The sequence below is a fragment of the Nipponia nippon genome, unplaced genomic scaffold (assembly GCF_047370975.1).
Source record: "Nipponia nippon isolate SJK-2023a ecotype South Korea unplaced genomic scaffold, ASM4737097v1 scaffold_2, whole genome shotgun sequence".
Classification (NCBI taxonomy): Eukaryota; Metazoa; Chordata; class Aves; order Pelecaniformes; family Threskiornithidae; genus Nipponia; species Nipponia nippon.
Window position 1 is genome coordinate 56,662,849 of NW_028262336.1, and position 18,419 is coordinate 56,681,267.

At 37.9% G+C, this 18,419-nt stretch overlaps 1 protein-coding gene across 2 annotated transcripts; it reads left to right on the forward strand.

Moving 5' to 3' along the window:
• The first annotated feature begins 901 nt into the window (after positions 1–901).
• Positions 902–18,064, forward strand: CRLF2 (cytokine receptor like factor 2). 2 transcript variants are annotated; one of them, XM_009461870.2, is made up of 8 exons: positions 902–1,010; positions 7,610–7,721; positions 8,448–8,620; positions 10,213–10,352; positions 11,079–11,241; positions 13,207–13,321; positions 14,316–14,400; positions 15,602–18,064. In XM_009461870.2, the coding sequence occupies exons 1-8, from the start codon at positions 935–937 to the stop codon at positions 15,872–15,874; spliced, it is 1,137 nt and encodes a 378-aa protein (XP_009460145.1). In that variant the 5' UTR covers positions 902–934; the 3' UTR covers positions 15,875–18,064. The 2 variants fall into 2 exon arrangements, with proteins under 2 accessions (XP_009460145.1, XP_087614002.1); XM_087757876.1 differs by lacking the exon at positions 15,602–18,064 and adding an exon at positions 14,497–15,048 and having other exon boundaries at positions 915–1,010.
• The last annotated feature ends 355 nt before the right edge of the window (positions 18,065–18,419 follow it).

Sequence of the window (18,419 nt, forward strand, 5' to 3'; positions counted from 1 at the left end):
CCAACTGCTTCACCCCACTGCTTCACTGCTCCTGTGTGCTGCGCTACTATGTGGATGTAGTCTCAGCCCAGTTTACTGCAGACCTACAGAAAATAGGTCTCTTTAGACATGATAACTGTGATTATTATAAGATTTTAAGTTCTGCTATTTCTAAAATATGTTTAATCTCAGGCAAAACACTGTTCTATTTTCCACCTTCTATGTATAATTGTAGGTATATGGATACATAAGGTATAGGTATAGTGTATATATATCTATGATGTTAGGTATATGGATATATTTGGAAGCTATAGCAGCATATATGAGTCCAGACAACAGAGGAGGAAATTCATCCTAGTGCTACCTCTTGTGTAATAGCCTCCCTACCTGTAGGCTCTCAGCTCTCTCTGTCACAAAAAGGCCCACAACTTCTGCCTCTGATCTGGGGACAGAAGTGGCTCAAGTCAGCTGAGGTGCACCAGGCATGTGGAGTGGCAGTATAAACATCTGCTAGCAGGAACAGCTCCTGATTTGTAAGTGGGGAGGCAGGCTGTTTGTACCTCTCCTACTCTCAGGTCACTGGGCACGTTGAGGTCAGTGTCTTCATCCGTGGTATGATACGGCCACAGCTACGCACAGCTACCTGGTCCTCGTTTGGATCAGGGCTACGGTCCACTCTGATTGATACAGCTGTGAAAAGATAAAGCAAAGTGCTGACAAGAGAGAGACTCATATTCTGAGAAATTAATTTTATTTTCTTTAACATAGTATGAAGAAGGTGTGCATTCCGAAGTCCTGCACTTCTCATTTGTTTATAGCATGAGATATGTCAATTTTTTATTTCCTGTAGTCATTTCCTCCAGTTCCCCTCAGCCTCTGGTATAAAATGATCAAAGAGTAAAGTCCAGAGATTACAATTACTCATCTCTTCGCAGTCTGTTGTGTCATTCCAACCATGAGACTCATCTTTCAAGCATGTTCAATGATCTTCACACTGGGCAACCTGCTGGCTTCTCAGTCACAATCTCCTGGTAAGTTCAAGTCCACAGATATTTATTTAAGAAATTGATATACTAGTGAGCAATATTTCTGTGCGTACTTTACTTCATGTGTTACAATATTCAGTACTTTTTTTGGTGAAAAGAATCAACCAAACAGAACTTGATATCCAGCAGAGATGAAAGTGGATTTTTTTAAAAAAAGCAGTAATGATGATGATAGTAACAGATTTCTATGAAAGTTTTCTAATTAAAAATCAAGGCAGAACTTGCTAAGCTTGTGTCTGTTCTTTAAGCAGGACTACTTACTGTCTAAGGCATAGGTTATAACAGAGTAGACTGCATCCAAAAAAGACTAGCCTTCACAATGGACAAAGATGGATAAAACAGATTCCAGGTAAGACTTCAGCACTTAGTATTCTGGAAGAATGAACAGAATGGGAAAATATCCAGCATTATCTTTCACCTGAGAAAGCATCAAAGTAGAAATACTATTGTCCTGGTTTCAGCTGGGATAGAGTTAGTTTTCTTCCTAGTAGCTGGTAGAGTGCTGTGTTTTGGATTTAGGATGAGAATAATGTTGATAACACACTGATGTTTTGGTTATTGCTGAGCAGAGTTTACACTAGTCAAGGACTTTTCAGCTTCCCGTGCTCTGCCAGGTGCACAAGAAGATGGGAGGGAGCACTGCCAGGACAGCTGACCCAGACTGGCCAAAGGGGTATTCCATACTGTATGACATCCTGCTCAGTATATAAGCTGGGGGAAGAAGAAGGAAGGGAGGGATGTTCGGAGTGATGGCGTTTGTCTTCACAAGTAACCGTTACGTGTGATGGAGCCCTGCTTTCCTGAGGATGGCTGAACACCTGCCTGCCAATGGGAAGTAGTGAATGAATTCCTTGCTTTGCTTTGCTTTGCTTTGCTTTGCTTTGCTTTGCTTGCGCACGCGGCTTTTCCTTTACCTATTAAACTATCTTTATCTCAACCCACGAGTTTTCTCACTTTTAGTCTTCCGATTCTCTCCCCCATCTCACCGGGGGGAGTGAGCGAGCAGCTGTGTGGTGCTTAGTTGCTGGCTGGGGTTAAACTACAACAACTATTAAACAGTAAAATTAACAAAGACATTAAAGACCAGTTATTTAGCTATCTAAATACAAGAATGTCTCTATTTCATGTGTTTGTCTGCAATGCCATTGCTTATAGCTTGCCAAAGATAAATGGATTCTTACAGTAATCTAACATAAAGCCTAACATATAGACCGATAATCTAATCTTCACTCATTAATTTATCAGAAGTTCCCTGTCATTCATTTTATAAGGAAAAAGAAATACTTTAAGGTTATGCTCTCATCTTATCAACCTATAAATCAGCTCTCTGTTCTGCTGTACGTATGGTAAGTACCATTTTTGGCAATGCAGCACCACCTGATTCTCCAGTGTTAATTGCTCGTGTGAGTCACTGGCTCTCCTGTGAGGGGACATGAGTCTTACCTGTCCTGAGATGGCAACCACCTACAGCCATGCTAGACTGATGGCACGACTTTGTGGAACAAAAGTTGAAAATTATAGTTCTGGTGCTTATTTGATGCAAAGCGTCATGATGCCTAGCAATGGTTGGCAATCTTCTGAAAAAAAAACCACTCAGTTTGATGGGTTATAAGAATTATGCTATAAGGATTATGCCTCGCCTCAAAATGTCTATAAAAACCGCTCTCTTGCTGTCTTATTCCTTTTCTTGAAAAGAGATTTCCTATTCAGTCTCTGTCCTGTGCATTCAATTCAGCAGTCTGGTGCGCAAGGAGTTGCACTTTTGCCTACATGTGTTCCTATTAATGAAATGAAACTGTTCTCATAGATCAGTAGTATTAAGGGTAACTAAAGACTGTAGACTCAGATCTGGGTCTTACTCTCCAGTAGTTTCTATACAGTGTGCTGCAATATGTGGAAGTTCAACATGTGGTTACTTATCAGGTTTCATCAATGTAAGGAAATCAAAAGTGGTTTTTCTTTTTTGTTATGCTTCAATGAGGTTGCAACTGTTCCAGTACATGCATGTTCCATTCTGTTATCTTTGCAGATTGACATTTTGCCTCTTCTTTTTCTCTTTTTTGATCTGTTCCATGACATTCAGCCTTTTGACAATGTTCTCCTTCAATAGTATTTTTTCTCAGTAATAAACTTTGAAAAGTGGCTTGGAGGTGGAATGTACTTGCTCATATTCTTGCTCATGGTTGTGTCTGCACAATTTATTGCTCCAGGAAATTTCTTTTTTTTCCCCTGTAAAAGTACTTTCTCCACACATCATAAGTGGTATTTTCCACACTTCTCTGTTCTGATAAGAGCAAGGTGCCCAGCAGTGCCTGTGAGGTTAAAGACTTGTGTGGAGCCCTATCAGTCCCTGTCTGGTTTCACTGAAGATGCAGACTTGGGTAATTGTCTCTGAAGCTCATGCTCCAGGGCACTGGTATGTGTCCTACAGCACTGCAAAATACTGCATACCTAGCTAGACGAGCAGGCCATCCTCAGACAGAAAGTTGCTGCCACCCCTCTTTAGCCCAGGGACTGCCTACTCATAATATTTTTGACCTTTCCATCTACCCATTATCATAATACAAAGAAGAATCATAAATGTGTTACTTTGGTCTATTGTGTGCCTTTATGATCATGAATAGAAGAATGCTTTAAATAATTACAATTGCTGTGGAAGAGCTGGCACATTACCTGAGAACAATCTGGTGTTACCGGGTGGATTAATAAAAATTCCGTCATAAAGAGGGGGAAAGAAATGGTCCCCTCTATTCTCTTTCTCTCTGTCTCTTTCCATTAGCAAAATATGTGAATGATTCTGCGTCCAGAAATATAGGTGTATAGGTGCTTATAAAAAAAGAAAAAAAAGAAAGTAAACACCTTTTCAGTTAAAGGCAAAGGAAAGATCATCATAAGAAAATACCATATTTCAGATAACCTGTACATATCCTCGGAGGATTTGATGTCAATTTAATCCAAACTCTAAAAACCTCACTTAGGCTATGCATCTTTTCATGTTGAAATGCGAATTATGCAACATATACATGCTATAATTTGAAAAGATGCACGCAAATGTTTACTGAACATTTACACAAAACACAATTCATACTACATTCAAAAAGGCTACAAATGAAATGAGAAAGCGCAGTAGAAAATTGCCCTGACTAGAGCTCTAGAAACACAGTCTTTAATAATAAAAGGTTGGTAAAGCCTTTTCTGTCCTACATAGCTAGTTAATTATGATAAAACTGATTTCTTATGAAGTTCTTAAAAACTAGAGCACAGGAAAGAATATATATATATATATCACCAGATAGTTTCTTACAATTTCTGTTCCATTTTTATAAAATGGTTCTATTTATTGTTAAAGTATTTGCTAAAGTATTACCTTCTATTTTAGTATCTAAATAACTGCAGTTGCTGGAGTTTATATTTAAATGTTAAAATCCCAGAGTTTCAATTCATAATATCTAGGTTTTTTGCAGAAAATTGTTCTGATCCTAGAAAGATTTATATGTGTTTTTAAGTTGATGTGCTCTGAGTAATCCTGCTGAAGTCAAGTGGACTACTCAGAGTGTCAAAAAGTTAAGTCCATCGATAAATCACTGCAGGACTGGAGCCAAACTGATATTCTTCTTTGTCATCCAAAAAAATATGCATTGCCAAACCCAAGATTTAGTGTCCATCTCTGAATTGCAGCTTCTAATAAGTAGTATAGACCTATCATAATATAACTGAAAAAAAGAATAATGAGTGTTGTCCAAGTTTCAGAACGAATTGGTGGCTTTTGTTGCCTTCCAACAGGCCAGTCAGATCAGACCCTCAGGTTTTACTTAGTGTCTGCTCCTTAGTGTGCGGAAATCCCGTGTGGTCCCTCTGGTTTCCTTATGATCCATCTCTAGAGCCAACCACACCTTGACTCACCCACCGCAAGTTTGAAGAGATTGAACACTCCATTAAAGGAACTTTATAGGATTCAGGGGTTTCATGCTGGTGTCCTTTTTGCATTGGAATTGAGGGAAAATGTGGCACCCTGAAAAAGGATTTCAAGAGCTGACCTGTCCGGAGGGGGAAGGGTGGGTTACCACTTTACTGAAATCTTTTATTTCTCTGCTGGCAGTGTCAGGGATGTGGGATACATGGTCACAGGTTCAAGGAGCTTTCCAAGCATACATCACCTATTCAATGTAAATATTGGCACCATAGTTTTTCTCAGGTGTATACAAAAAATTTGTATGAGCAAATTCTGTGTGCTCTCTCTCGCAATTAATAAACCAGTGATATCTGTGTTAATTCCACCAATTTCCCTATAAACATAATTTTAAAAAAAAAGTTATTTATACTGCCCAGTAAGAGAAAATTCATTCCGAAAGACTAAGCAATACAATATTATTTTACCACTCTAAACTTGGAGGGATAAAACTTATAGCATTGCAGTATTTTCCTCTTGGAGGTATTTAAAACAAGCTTTTTCTCTCCTTTCTTCTCTTCTTTTAATGGTGTTGCCTGTTTAGGTTATAAACTCCCTTTTTCCTCTTCCTCCCTTTTTTTCTGTACCTGTACAGCCCTTGTGACCAAACTGACTGAATACGTCAGACCAATTAGAGCCATTTTTCATAGCAAATTCTACAAGACCCCCCAAAACCTTTACCAATCATTTGACATCTGCAAACACCTACTTTTCACTAGTAAAGTTACCTCTTTGCTTTACAGTTCCCTTCAGACTTCAGATACTAGCAGCTCCATGGTACTGAGCAACCTGAGACCAGCCTCATATATAAACCCAACCCGCACCATTTGCTTAACACTAGAAGTCAATGCAAGCAGATCTTTCACATTGTGAGCCAACTGCTGCAACCTCACAGCCAGAGAGCAATGGGATAAATGCTAGATGTCGAGCCCACTCTCCAAATTATGGAAAAATCACTGCTGTGTTTTTCAATGCGGCCACCCAGGTGCCCAAGTCTAAGTGAGGGTTTTGAGCTGGCACCCTTCGTCTGGTAAGGGTCCTGGCACAGCCTGGATTATTTGGCTATGACCAAGATAGGATTCTCAGATATCCACTCTTTGTTACGACCTACTGGTGAGACTGCATGCCTCTCTGCTTAGCACATAGCCTGTTTGAAATCTTTTTGTCAAGCACAGGAAGACTTGTGTGCACAGCTCTCTGCAGAGATGTTAAGACATCTTCTGAGATTAAACTGTAGAATTTCGTTCATGTTTGACTTAAAAATTGATTCAAAATCATGCCCTACAAACAGTATTTTGCCATCTGTCATTGTGCCAAACTATTGTGCACATAGAAATATCTACCCAGTGTCTCTTGGATTTCTGTCGTAACTGTCTCTTGAATGATTTTGACAAAATGTGTTAGAACACAATTACACCTATACAAAAATGTTTTGACTAACTTTAATTACAGAAGTTATAAAATGCCTGGATGCAGATATATAGGCAAAACAGTTACTTGAACCCACATGCCTTTCTCACATTCTTAGTGTTGATTATGGAGCAAAAGATAGCAAGCATGACGACAGTTAGGCCTGATTCCCATGAACATTCAAGATCACTGTATGCAATAAAAGGCTCATAAGAAATGTTTTAAAATTTTTCAACTTTAAACCCCTTCAAAAGTCCACAGTGTTATGAAATGTAGATAGCAATCAAAGCTAAAATCCTCTATTCTCCTGCTAGGCAGGAATATTCCAGCAAAAGTTTTTAGTAGTAGACACTTAATGTCTGGAGAGAGCAGTCTGCAAATTTTACCCTCAAGTGATTTCTTGCTGATATTCAAGATATAGTTTCTTCCTCTTGGTTCATTCAAGTAAATATGATTTCATATATTATAAAATGCAAAATAAATAATTCGCCCTTCTCTTTGATATAGAATGGATTTCTAATCCTTCTGCCTTCTTAATTTCTCCAGTTTTCAATGTCAGATTTATTTTCAGTGTCTGTGGAATCCTGATGGACACAGAATTAAAATACCTCTGTTCCTAGTAAGAGGTATAAAAAGGAGAAGGTCAGAAGAGGAAATAAGATCTGTGTGCAGTCAGAGGACATTAAGTGATCTTGCTTGTCTGTAAGGTGGAATTGGCCAGAACCACATAGATCAAATACGCAGTACACCTACTTGTGCTGATCTCCTCTGGGTTCCTATGGGTCTTGACCCGTGGTGTTAGTCCCTTGTTTCTTACAGTAAATATTTGACAGTTTACACACAGGCTCCATGTGGGATTAGTTCCCAAATAGTTTTCCTTAGCAGGAAAACCTTAGCAGGTATTATGGGGGAAAGCTGGCCTCAAGGTATAGACCCTATGCATTGCATACATGTGAATCAGTCTATACCTTTTGGCCCAGGGACTACGGGGTGCTCTCTGGTGTTGCTATGCATGCTTTCATTTTGCTATATTGAAATTCTAATTTCAACCTCTCTAGGTTATTTTATTGTTTCCTTGTGTTTTAGATATTCTTATGTCTTCTTATTTTATGATCATCTGAGTCTATCACGTACGTATCTTTGAAATACTGATTGCCTACCAATGTCAGGAGTTGCTTTTCATATTCACTTCAGAAATCATATTCTCTGTCAACGTTCTGGGCAGGTTGGAAAGATGCCATCAGCACCACAATAATCAATTTCAATAATGAGAAGATGCAGATCACATGGGCAGCAAGAGAACTGTTTCCCAGCGAGAATGTGTCATTTTCTTATACGTGAGTATTGACAGTGCCTATTCTTCCCTTCTTAAAGGATTTACTTTGGGAGGCTGAAACACCTAAGTCCATTGGAGTCATCTGTGAACTGTACCTGAAAATGCTTTTAACATTTGTTAATCATCCAGTGTGAAACCTGTTTGTATTCACAACCTGCTACAGAATTGTACAAATCAATAAGCCTGCTGAACAGTCAGTCACAACAGACATTATATGAAAGATTTGTCCCTCTTCTGTTGTTGTGCTAAATGCTAATGCTAATTACACTATTGAAAATGTTTTTTCCACATGTGTGTATATTTTCCTTATTAACTGACGTCATTAACGACTAACAGAAATTTAATGTTTTGGTTAAAGACAGTCATAGCACTTGATCTTCCCTTTTCTTTCTGGGTGGTATATGTGAAAGAACTTTTAGCAGTACAATCTTGGAAACAGGTTCATGAAAACATGTGTTTCAGCCAGTCATTCTCTTATTAAAAAACAACATGAAGGAAACTTGATAATTTCAGACTGCATCAAAACCCAGGGCTGGAAAGTCAGTGAGGTCTGGGTAATGAATTCCCTCACATCACTATGAAATTTGACACTTCAAGAAATTCCATATGCAGACTTTTCTTGGTAGGAGCATTTGAAAAAGAAAGAAATAAAGAACAGTAACAAAATGGAATTAGCTTGTGTTAACTGGTAAGAGTGTTCCATTCACCAAAATTATTTCATTTATAGATTTGATGAAGGCAAGCCCAAAGTTTGGAAGCCATGTCCCATCTATTTATTGGATCAAGGATATAATTCTGGATGTCTTTTTAAGACTGAAGGACCCACCCTTGCCATCTCTATCAGGAACAGCAATGGAAGTGAAGAGTTTTTTTCTAAAAAACTAAAATCTGATTTTTATAGTAAGTATGTAAAACCACAACTACTTTGGTAATCCCAGTGTCTTCAGTGATTCTCTAGTTGTCCTTAGTTTGAGAAGAAATCAGTTATATTGGTGTATAAAATGTTATTAGTGTGTGTGCCAAAACCAAACTATAGTTATTTCATGTTGATTTTCATCCCTTGTGGTCATCAGTAGTTACACAGGCCTGTGTGCAGCTGCAGCTGAGTGAGATTACATGGGACAGTCAGATTTGTCCGAAAACACAGTTTCAAAATCAGGATGAAAATACTAAAATATATGTGTGTCCTTAGTCTAGTGCAGGTCTGCTCCATATTCCTAACAGGAAAATGAATAAAAGTTGATAGTTTCTTTTCTTAGTGCTGGCTGTGTGATCTTTCTTGTGTTTTCAGCCTTCCATTCTTTTGTCATCTTCCATGGGATGTAAGGCAGAAAACTACTTCTTATCAAAGACGTTGTCATAAAACCATCATCAGATGTCAATAGAAATTAGTTGAGTGGCTCTGGTACATTCTGACAGCATAAAGAGACATCCTCCTACTAGTAGAGAGACAACGGTCCCGTTTTACTAAATCCCTCCTGCCCCCAAATACATATTTCACTTCTAGTGTGAGATTGGTTTATCAAAATCTTCTGGAATTGCACATAGTTACAGCATTTAAAGTGGAGGGATTTTTTCTGATAAAAATCATGCAGAAAATATACAATGCAGAATTATCTGAAAAAATAGATATATTCCAAATAAACTATTACCTTTTATTAATAATGTTTTAGCAAAAGGGATTAAACAAAAACATGTCAAGGCATCTAACTTTGAGAATACTTTTATATCTCATAATTTTACCAATATCTGGTAAATTATGGAAAGCTGCAGCCTGATCCTCAAATTTGGCTATTAAGCACCCACTGATAGTAAAATGAATTCCAAAAGGATTAGGTAGCAAAGCACAAATATCAAGGATCAGACTTAAGTCTTTAAATTAGGAAGGCGGAATTTTCATAATACAAAAATGCAACTAGAAGGATTGAGAAAGCAGGTAACACTCTTCTCACCTCTTTATTTCCCACTGCTAAAGACTAATCAGCTACATGGATCAAACCATTGCATGCTCTTCGGACCATCTGAAAACAGTGAGGGGTAGATTCAGCTGTGTACAGGCAGGCACCCAGTGATTTTTGCAGATGCCCCAGCATACTCCACATAGCCTCCAGCAGCTGCACAAGTGTGTCTTGTAGGTTTTACGGTAATCTGTCAGTCCCTTTCCAGTGAAGAAGCCTTTTTCTTTCTCTTGATTGCAGCGAGTATAAGGAGACTAGAGTCCTTCCTTAAGTACTTGCAATAGGTTTCTGACATGAGATAGTATCTGCCTTTGAATGTGGCATCTCGAATGGTGAGCAGTGTCATGGTGTCAAGCTCCATTTTGATGTTTAATAGGGAGGTCAGCTACAAAAATGCGCCCTCCAAGAAGAAAGTCCACCTTCTTCATTTACTGCTCAGAGAAAGATTGGGACAAGGAAGGAATAACAATAATTTTAACTGAAAAGTATTTCTTTTTAAGACCCTGTAGCATAATTTGTTTCTTTTCTTCTTAGTAAAGCCCAATCGACCAGAAAATGTGACCTTCTTCTGGAAAGAGGACACTGTTACTGTAAGCTGTAATAAACCAGAGCGACCTGTGAGGTGCTTGAAACTTGAGCTTCAATACAAAAGCAAGTTTGACAAAGACTGGCAAGTGAGTTAGACATGACATTTTTAATCAACAACATTAGAAGGAGCTGGAAGTAACATCTCCACAGAATGTAAAATAGAGTTGTTTTCAAATTTTTCTCCCATCCTATATTTTCAAATACAGCTGGTAGCAGAAAAGTTAGATTTTTAGGATCCTGAATCCCTGCCATGCCAGAAATAATTTACTTTTTGAGTTGTCTCTAGTTGTCACCCAAAGAGCTGATGACAATCTAAGGGAAAGGTCGTACATTCAGAATAGAGGAGTTTTGGAAGACAAAAGCAGAAAGCAGAGTAGAGTTTAAAAGAGAGAAAAAAAGGGAGGGAAAAAAATTAAATAGAATGAAAGAAAAGAGACGACACAGGATTTGTATTTATTCTAAAGTATTTCTCAGTATTATTTCATTCACTTAAACCTTTCCAGTCTCAAATATAACTTCTAAATATTTTGTGGATTGAAGTGTCTTTGCATATTGTAAATATGCAACTGTAACATAGTGCACTATGTAATGATTGTTATGACCTTCAACTCAACATCAAAGAATGAGGAATGCTGTGAATAGTGAAGAGTTAGTCAAGAAACAGAATTCCTCGAAACTCAGAGAAGTTAAAATACAGTTCTAAGGTTTTGGGTTGGCCTATCCATTGTTCTAGTTGTGACCATGACTGAGTGTAGCATTCTGAAGCACTGTCTTGAAAATCGGAATTAACGATGATACACCTTCCTTGTCAGTCCAGAACTTCTAAGTGTTGCAGTGTTGGAGAACAAGGCTTTGATCCAAGGAAATGCTACTCTTTCCGGGTCAGACTGAAGAGGCTAGCACCCTACTGCAACGTAGTTAATTACAACAGTGATTGGGAAGCAGAAACATTTTGGATGAATGGCACTTTATTAGGTAACAGCTGTGCTAGATTCATATATTGTCTAAGTACAAATGGGGAAGGGGTGACTGCAAAAGAGACTGGGAACATGAAGCAAATTAATGTTGCACTGTTGTGCTCCATCTTCTGTTATGAAAGAAAGTTCATGTGGATGTCTAATTGCCTGTGTTTAACTCCTGTCCACTTTGTTCCTGATGGCCCATAACACTATAAATTTATGCCATAATCAGCAAAGTTAAGAGTGTCCTTATTATTTGTCTTACAATAGTGTCTAGGGTCCACCAATGACAGCAATGTGATGCATATGTGTGTGTGTGTCCACATATGATATGTGGACATCAAACCTGAACCCTAAGAAAATCCTTAATGCCCCATTTTCGAAGGCAGTTTGTTTTGAAACTACATCCAGTTGAACTACAGAACCAGAGGTCATAGCAGTCTGATGCTCATATGTGCTGGATTTATCAAAACAAGGAGGATAGGGGAAAAAAAGATGAAATGGAAGCAAAGTCAGTATCAGGACTGCTTTCCCACCAGACAGACACATTTAACTGAGTGTGATTGACCATTTTCTACTGGTTATCAAAACCAAAAAGCAGATTTGTTGTAATAAAGAAAAGACTGTAAACCATCCCAGCACATTCATATCGTATCAGCTAAGCACAAAATTCTACCCATTAGGCTTTATCAGAACTATGAGACACCCAGATGTCCAGTGTACCCAGATCTGTGTTCTCTAAAATGCAATGGGTTATTAGCTCACCTGAAGAAAATCTGTATACACAAAGCTGGGATGAAATCCTGGAGCATGGGTATGTGTAGCCTGGGCACTAGTAGTAACTACAGTGCTGACCTCCAGAGAAGCCTCCTCCACCATGCAAATTGTGAGTCTGCAAGCACGTCCTCAGGTGTTGCTGGCAAATGCCCTTTAGAAAATACTGAGGACAATGTGTCCCTAAGCACCTCTGAGAGGTGAGCACATAACCATTCGACCAGAGGCTGCCAGCAGGTAACTGCAAGGACAGAAAGCATGGAGGGTTCAGTCACTCTCGGTGCCCCTGGATCAGAAGCAACATTTGCACAGTCCCTTCCTTGGGGCAAACACTTCACTTCAGGACTTTAATGAGTTATTATTGACTCCAAATCTAACGTCAGAGGAAGCCATGAAGAAAACTGTGCTCAAGAATTTTCATAGACTCTGAGTACTTACTCGGGGATCACCTTTCTTGTGGCTTTCTGGCAAGCTAAACAAAGCAGGCAGGTGGAACAGGCTAGACAGTTGCTCCTGTATGAATAATCAGGTTAGTTTTTACAGTATTTATGTGGAGAGCAGAAGGTCAGTAGTAGGAGGTAGAGTTTTGAGGTGGCATTACAAAAGCTGGAGGAAAAACACTGAGAATGCCAAAAAGTGAACAAATGCATTAGTTAGTTTTATATACCTGTATGTTAGAAGATATCATGTCACTAGTTACTTTCTGGGTATCAGCACTTGTGGTTTGCTGGCTTTTTGTTCGCTGGGGTGGGGGAGATGTTGTTTGTTTGTTCGTTTTATCTTGGGAAATAAGACATTTAGGCTACATGTAAAATTGCACTTGCAGTTTAGTGATTGTAAGTAGGTATATGTAATATATAGATCTTAGCATAAAGTTGCTGTATCACTGTCAATGCAATGTGGTGAAGATGAGAAGAAATACTAGATTCATTCATAATGCCTCTACTCTTTTCCTGTAAGCCCTCTCCTTCGTCCTGTACCAGGTCAATTTAGATAAATAAAAGCACAATTTTCATTTGTTGCAAGATTTGGAGAAGGATGGCTTTTCTTTTCAGTTTCAATTGAACAATTGAATTTGTCTTATCTGTACTTAAAAACATTTTTTTCTTTTTTTTAAATAAAAGTTGATGTTCTGGCGTGATTAGGAATATTTACTGTTAAAGCAAAAAATAATTTTTTCACATACTTTTTTTGTGATTATTCCTAGATTCATGTGATGATGATATAAAATCTCAGTCAAACACAGTAATTGTTTTAAGTTGTTTGCTGGCAGTACTTCTAATGATACTTACCCTCTTGATTCTTCTGTGTAAATGGCAGAGGTAAATATAATTTTATTGGTTACTACTAAATAACCATGTCATGAAAATAGAGCTATCATTCAGGATCAAGTCTCTTAGCACTCAAAATTCTTATCTGATAAATGAAATCATCATGAAGATGTAGAAGTCAGTAGCTTAATTATTATTTGAGCGATAATGCATCCTGGCCTTCCAAACACCAAGGCCTTTAATTTTCAAAACCAGAACAATTCTGGTAAAAGACAATGTTTCAGGATAAAATTCTGTCTCTTCCACTTAATTTCTTATCTTTTTTAGAAATCTAGTTAAATCCTGAGAAGCTAATTATTTTGGTTATTTCTTGTGAATTGACATTCTTTTGTGCAGTAGGCTGAAGTAAGCTTGAGTGCAGTCAACTTTAATAAGACTATAAGAATATCTGGATTTGCAGTTGAATGACTCTGTGCATGTTTAAAATCTAAAAGCCACCAAACAACAAAAAAAAACCTGCAAAGGCCCCAAGTTTTGGCTTTTTCTGTGGGGAAAAAAAAAAAAAGCCAAAAATGCAGTATTTCAGAAAATGATCTGAAGGTATATGGGACTCTCATAACCTTTTTAGATCATAAGTTGAGTTTTTTCTCCTATACTTTCATGTTTCAAGTTTACATTTGTGTTCACTAAGTCAGGCAGTACAGCTGGTTGCTGCACCATCTCCCCTGTCTAGGGGACTGTAAAGCTTTGACTACTGCATGAAGAAGAACAGCACTTGCTGACTAGCTGGAAATTTGTACAGAGTCCAGATTTTACTAGGATGGGGCTGGTTGAAAATCCATCAGAAAAATCACTCTTAGCCTTATGGTGTTATCATACTCTTATAACTGCTTTTTGACTTTCAAACATATTTAAAAGAAATCAAGCCTAGAGTACTGTCACGTAAAATATATTTGTGGCTACAGAACTGTGCTGAAGTAGATTTTTGCATGAATGACTACACTATAACAAAACATCGATTTGTATTTTTCTTTCCTCTTTGCAGACTTCAAAAGTCAGTCATGCCTGCTATACCGGATCCAAAATACATATTTGCCGATCTCTTTAATGATCATAACGGAAACTTCCAGGTAAACATTGCCTTCCTAGCAAGGCTGTGAACTCTACAGTATTGGGAATAATTTGAAAGTAGCTAATGATACTTCCTTTGCACACAATACCACAAGCGCTCTCTGACCCAAGAGAAAAGCATTTCCCCTCGTGCAACATCATCAAGAGGATCCACAGACCACATACCAGAGCTCATACAATCAGTGTCGTGCTACTTTGGCACTGTGAAAGGACACTTGCTATACAAAGAGACAGAGAAATTGCTGGAGAAGAATTTAAGGGTGTCCAGAGGCACAATACCCAGTGAGATGCCATTGTGGTGTTTGCATCCATTCCTGCACACACTAGCTCAGGGAGCTTGCTTCAACCTGATCTTGCCCTTTATGTTTGTGAAGTGCTGTGAGACTTAGAACTGAGCCAGTGATGGCACTCGTGCCTTTGGAGGCATCAGTCACAGTAGGAAGCATCTTTTCTTACCCAAAGAGGTATATGGTTGGTAAACCTTTAGACATGAAATGGCTGTCAAATAAATAGATCACAGTTTTTGCTTTTGATTTCTTACTGCTTCTTGAGTTCATGACATCACATATGTGACATATTTTTCTGTATTAATTGGGCTGTCTTTATGCTAATTACTACTAAGTTTCCTCTGAGTGGAGACAGGTCAAATATTTACATTTTCAAACCCAATGACAATATCAAAGAGCAGTAATAATGTTTCAGTGACAAACTGAAAACTTTCTAAATATAAGATAGCTTTAAACTGAAACTGAAGAAGAAAGATATGAATGCAAATTAATACTGAAGCTTCAATACAGAAATACTGTGTTGTGTAAATCTCCATGTAAACTCAGTCTCAATTTAGATTAAGTCAGGGCTTGGGTCAAAGAATGCATGAGTCTATCAAGGAGGGAACACCAGTTTTTTTACACATCCAAGGCTTTCTAAAGACCCTGATTAAATACAAAGATGTATTTAATGTGGTCTCGATAATAAGTAGGAGTTTGTATGCGTTTGTGGAGTCCTGTTTGCTGTCCTGCCATCCTGCCTTTCCTCCATCATGCTATCTTATGTCCTGCTTGTTTATATTGCTTCCTTTTCATCTTCTCCATTGTGGCTTATCCTGGAAAGATGCCATTACTAAAGGAAAATCAGTCTGTACAGCCAGGTTTCTTTTGATTGATATCTCAGTCCTGCCAACATCAACATTCATTTTCCTAGGAATGGATAGACAAAACTGAACATGCAATGATACAAACCAAGCTAGAATATGAAGAGCCAGAGTGCATCATTGAGGCAGAAAGCCAGCGAGAAGATGAGAAGAATAGTGACAAACAGGGGTCTCAAGAAAAAATCTACAGTTTTTCAAGAGCAGCTGAAAATAATGATCCCAAAGCAGCTCAGATTGCCTGCCTGATGCCAACATCCAACACTATAGCTTCTTTTGCTGGCTTCCAGATCTTAATGAATGATGACATGTATGTGATGTTATAAAATTTGCATAATGCAGAAGGTGTTAGGAAATTACATAAAAGATCCTGATGAGTTTAGGGGAGTGGCTACATAGAAAAGTTTGTCATGAGTAGACTCACATCAAGAAAGACATTAGGCTGTGTTATTTAGTTTCAGATCTGTTGTTTCCCAGTGGTTATGACCACTTGGGCAGGCTCAGTGTTTGAAATAAAGGGCTGATAATTTATGGAGTTAGGATTTGTTGTTCTAATTGGGGTTTATGTCTAAGACAAAACTGAGAGCCATTTTCCTGCTATGGACAGGAGAGAACACGAGCTGTTCCATAATACATGCTCGCAGAGCTGAGACTCAGTCCTTGCACCTATGGAGTATGTAGAGCAGTGCAAACTACACTTTTATTCTTCCCAAATGAAGAGAGAAAATAAAGGGATTTTTCTGCTAATGGTCTTTGTGAGACCATATACTGCTCATTTTCACAGGGACATGATAGTGCTTTGCAAGCCCTCCTTAGACTAGAAGTGCTTGCTTTTGTAAGCTGCTTCTCCCATTGTGAAACTTTGTGCTGCATGGCACACATCAAAAGTTTTATAAAGAGAAAGAATAAGCCCCATGTCTAAGAACAGAAGAGTAAGGATGTGCAGTACTGAGTCACATTTTACCCTGCAAGTGGTGCTGTGTAGGCAGCTTCCTCCAGAACAGTGGGGCTTCATGGGCCTCCTCTGAGGTCAGATCTTCAGTATCTTATAGTCTTTGTATGACTAAGCAACTTCTTCTAGAAAGCTGAGGTTCATTTTGAACAACATTTATATTTAACTGAGTCGCATTTATTTCAAACTATTTTTTAGTGCAATCAGCAGCTGTAGACCCAAATTAGGACTTTTTATTCACATTGCATATACCAGCCTGTTGTTCTCAAACTATGTTCTAAAGTTTTCTAAACATACCATCTTTTAAAATGTGTTTAATTTTAAATTTAAAATGCAATATACTATGCAATTAGACCCCAGAAAAAAAATCTTGAGTATTCTGAGTTTCCCTGCATCACTTAGCTTACATGCTATTTGAAAGCAAATTTTGTAAAAAAGTTTAAGTGCTAAAAACATCTATGATATGGGTAAGGTCTTGTAGATATACTGTGATTATATGTTGAATTAGCTCCAGTTATTTACCAGGATATCGGTCAGTCATTAAATGACTTTATCAGTTGACTAAGCTTTGCCAATTGCATGCTTTCATTGACTAATTTATAGTGTAACTTGGAAATGGCACATATCAGGAAATTACAGTGATTAATAAAATATTTTTAATTCAGTGCTTAAAAAACTTCAGATCTCCTTGGGAATAGTAAACAATAATACAGATCATTAGGCCTCAAAATCTGTTTTTAGGTGACCCAGTTTGCCGTACAAGGAAAAATCCAGAAATTTTCTGGCCAATAACTGGGAAACTTAACTGGAAGGATAGTTCAGGCACATTCCCCAAGGTTTTCTTGACATTACCTCAGATTTGACTGTTCACTAACAAGATTAACATGCTAACAAAGGATTTTGCATAATCCTGAAAACATTTCTGCCTTTTCCTATCTAAAACAGATGTATGCAAGTTTCTGGGGGCTTTTTGTACACCCCACATTTCTGGAAATTTTTTATAAAGGTAACCATGCAAAGTTTCAATAGCATCATAAGAATGCAATGGATTTTAAACTAACGCAAGCTGCATATAATTTGATGAGCTGAATCTAGCTCAGGTCAGATCTTCTCATCTGATATAAATTGGCATTATTGCATGAGAACCAAAGAAGTTACAGCGATTTACAAAAGATAAGAAGCTGTTCCAGTAATGATTCAAACAATAAAGAGGGAAGTAAAGCCCAGAATGTATTGCTAAGTTACTTCATGTTTGAAGCATGCATACATATGGTTGCCTACAGAGATAGCTAGATACCTTAATTAAACCACTTTCTGTTGAGCAAATACTTTTCTGTCTGAATTCAAAATGTTTTAGTATATTTTCCTGAAATTTTACTGTGGGAAAAAAAAAAGAAGGAAGTCATGTTGAAGTGTACTGTTTAAGCAGTGTTCTTGAACTGAAATGTTATAATCATTTCAGTTTTTAGTACAAACTATAATATCTTGTATTATATTTTATAGACATAAAGGTTCTTTTTGTGTATGCATACAACCGTATTCACATTGTATATAACAGACTAAAAATAAAACAAATAAAACACCCACATACCTCAAATATTTATTTTAAAAACATCCCCTTATGAAGAAAATAAAGGATAGGGAATTATTGAAATTCATAACAAAGCATTTTTTCCCAAAACAAACTTTCATTCTTGAGGAACTCTAGAAAAATGTCTACAGAAAGAAGAAGAACATGATTTAAGCAACAGAAACGGTCCTTCCGCAGATACTGATGACGGTTCTGTCAAACGCAGTGCAACAAGGCACATTTCAGATCAGCAACACTCATAGCTTGTGGGTGTTGGGGGTGCTGGGGAACCCAAGCATATCCCTGAGCTCTGCTCTCCTAGCGCCTGCTGTAGCCCATCTCTGATGAG

Excerpts from the sequence above, each read along its gene's own strand:
- CRLF2 (XM_087757876.1), top strand. The coding sequence starts at position 935 with ATGAGACTCATCTTTCAAGCATGTTCAATGATCTTCACACTGGGCAAC. Across the intron at positions 7,722-8,447 it reads AATGTGTCATTTTCTTATAC|ATTTGATGAAGGCAAGCCCA; the intron begins GTGAGTATTGAC and ends TTTCATTTATAG. Across the intron at positions 13,322-14,315 it reads CTTCTGTGTAAATGGCAGAG|ACTTCAAAAGTCAGTCATGC; the intron begins GTAAATATAATT and ends TCCTCTTTGCAG.